Source organism: Penaeus chinensis, chromosome 9 (genome assembly GCF_019202785.1).
Source record: "Penaeus chinensis breed Huanghai No. 1 chromosome 9, ASM1920278v2, whole genome shotgun sequence".
Classification (NCBI taxonomy): Eukaryota; Metazoa; Arthropoda; class Malacostraca; order Decapoda; family Penaeidae; genus Penaeus; species Penaeus chinensis.
Window position 1 is genome coordinate 15196022 of NC_061827.1, and position 2500 is coordinate 15198521.

The window sequence follows — 2500 nt, forward strand, 5'->3', positions numbered from 1 at the left end:
CACATACACATACACACACTCGTGCGCGCAAGCTCACACACATACACTGAATATATATATATATATATATATACATATACATATACATATATATATATATATACAATAGCTTGTGACACACACACACAAACACACACACACACACACACACACACACACACACACACACACACACACACACTCACACATACACACACACACACATATATATATAATGTATATAACATATATATATACAAATTATACACACACACACACACACACATATATGTGTTTATATGTGTATACACGCATGCACGCACACACACATACACACACACACACTCAGACAGACAAGATATACGTATGTAAACTTCCATGGAATATGCATTAACGTATTCATACATTGGTAGCATTGCGCATCTGCTATAATCACTTACCGGTTGCTGGAAATCAGTGTATATAATCAATTTTTCGGAGGAGAAACCGTGGAGTCGTATAGTTTTGGTCAAGTTGAATAAATTTATTACAGGGTAATTCTGACTGAAGCGACTTTTAGGATTGCGATATGTACTAAAGTGTTACACAATTTCGTCAGTACGAATTCTAACATAGCAGCTGAAATATATATATATATATATATATATATATATTTACATATATATACATATATATATATATATTATATACATATCTATCTATCGTGTGTGTGTGTGTGTGCATTATTTGCATAAACTATTTTCCTAGAAATTATGCTACTGCAAGATAAATTGTGAAATTAATATTATATACCTAATATAAGTAATTATTACAAGTAATTTTGTTTAGATATTTGTTATTGTATTGTTCACACTATTCGTAATATATATGCATATACATACACACACACATGTATGTGTGTGAGCGCACACAATGTATATATATATATATATATATATATATATATATAACGTACATATTTGCGTGTTTGGATGTTTATATGTGAAATAGAATAGTAGCATAAAGGCCTTATGATACAGTTTCGATCAATTAATATAGTAACCTTAATCCCAATTCTAATTATAATAACCGAATACTTTACATATATAACTTATGTATTTATATTTATTTGTATATGTATGTATATACATAATTGTATAAATACACATAATGCTGAATTTATTAAAAAAAACTGCAACTTTTCATTTTAACAATCACTGTAATTCATTTTATACCATACCACTTGCTTAGAGTAAGAAGCACAGGATAGGAAATATAACAACAAATCTTCAAGTAAATTTTAATATATACTCCATTTGAGGATTATATGTTTGCTTTCACATGGTTATGCGTTTCTAACATGCTGAGTAATATTATAAAACCGTATAAAATATATGTTATAGTAAGAAGCAAAACAAAATTAACAATTCAACCTTTTACTGTATACACAGGAATAATCTGCACCTTACTTTCTATAGTATGACCACACAGTGGACAAGAATATGTAGGATCTAATGCATAACTGGAATGAATGCAATAATAACACGCCAGGTGCTGACATCCATAGTTATGAGGTAGTGTAGGAGGACAATTACATACTACACATGTAGTGTGTTGGTGAAAACTGACTTCCTGTTCTTCTGCATAGTCATTATCAACAGCACTTGGTAAAAGTCTCCTGACTATACTGTGAAAATACTGAACATTAATTAATGGTAAAACAAATGAAAGGAGTTCAGCAAACCCATGCCACAATAATTCTCTTGTAAAATACACGTACGATAGTTTCCGTATGTTTCTAATATTTGAGGACACTGGTTTCAACCTGAGCATTCTTTCAAAAACTGATGGGTATATTCCTTCCTTAAGAAACACTAACAGATTTAATAACTGCGACACCATATATAATATTTCAAATACATTAATACACTGGCTAGTAAATAGTCCTGCATTTTCATTTCTAAAAACTACTGTAGCTACATTGCCGGCTCTTTGCTTCAACCATCTTCCAAGTACCAGTAGGAGGACGTAATTTCGGAGTCTTTTGTTAGAAACCAAATCATCATATTTGATTTGCAGAAGCTGCTGTCCAATCGAACTCCTTGCCTTCTGAATGGTACACTTTAGGAGGATGTACCGGAGTCCTGCATCTATCTCGGGCTCGAATCTGGTAAGGGAGCTCTGACCAACATACTTGACTGCTGCCAATAACTGACTCTTAAGGAGTGAGTATGCTTCTTCGTTCAGAATAATGGAGTCCAACTGAGATATTCTTGGGACGTAGCCCTTGTTGGTTTCACTAAGAGACATAGTGATTGGAATTCTTTAACCCAACGCTGGTGTCACTACACCCTTCTTCTTCAAAATGCTATCTGAGGATTAGATAACTTTGTGGTTGTAGTAGCAATCAAGAGTCAGCTGACTCAGCTTATGTTTACGTCGCTTGCATATAGATACTTGGCAGTTTATAGAAGACGAAAATAATTTGATGGTAAACATTTTTAATTTGAGGAATGTGGAGACTTTGTCCTAAGTTTATACT

General features: G+C 32.6%; 1 protein-coding gene across 1 annotated transcript in view; it reads right to left on the reverse strand.

The window, feature by feature from the left end:
* Window positions 1-1244: 1244 nt before the first annotated feature.
* Window positions 1245-2500, reverse strand: part of LOC125028515 (peroxisome biogenesis factor 2-like) — a 1524-nt gene continuing 268 nt past the window's right edge. The window contains exon 2 of the mRNA XM_047617864.1: window positions 1245-2330. Coding sequence (XP_047473820.1) covers window positions 1387-2268 — 882 coding nt within the window. The 5' untranslated portion in view covers window positions 2269-2330 and the 3' untranslated portion in view covers window positions 1245-1386. The remainder of the gene's footprint in view (window positions 2331-2500) is intronic.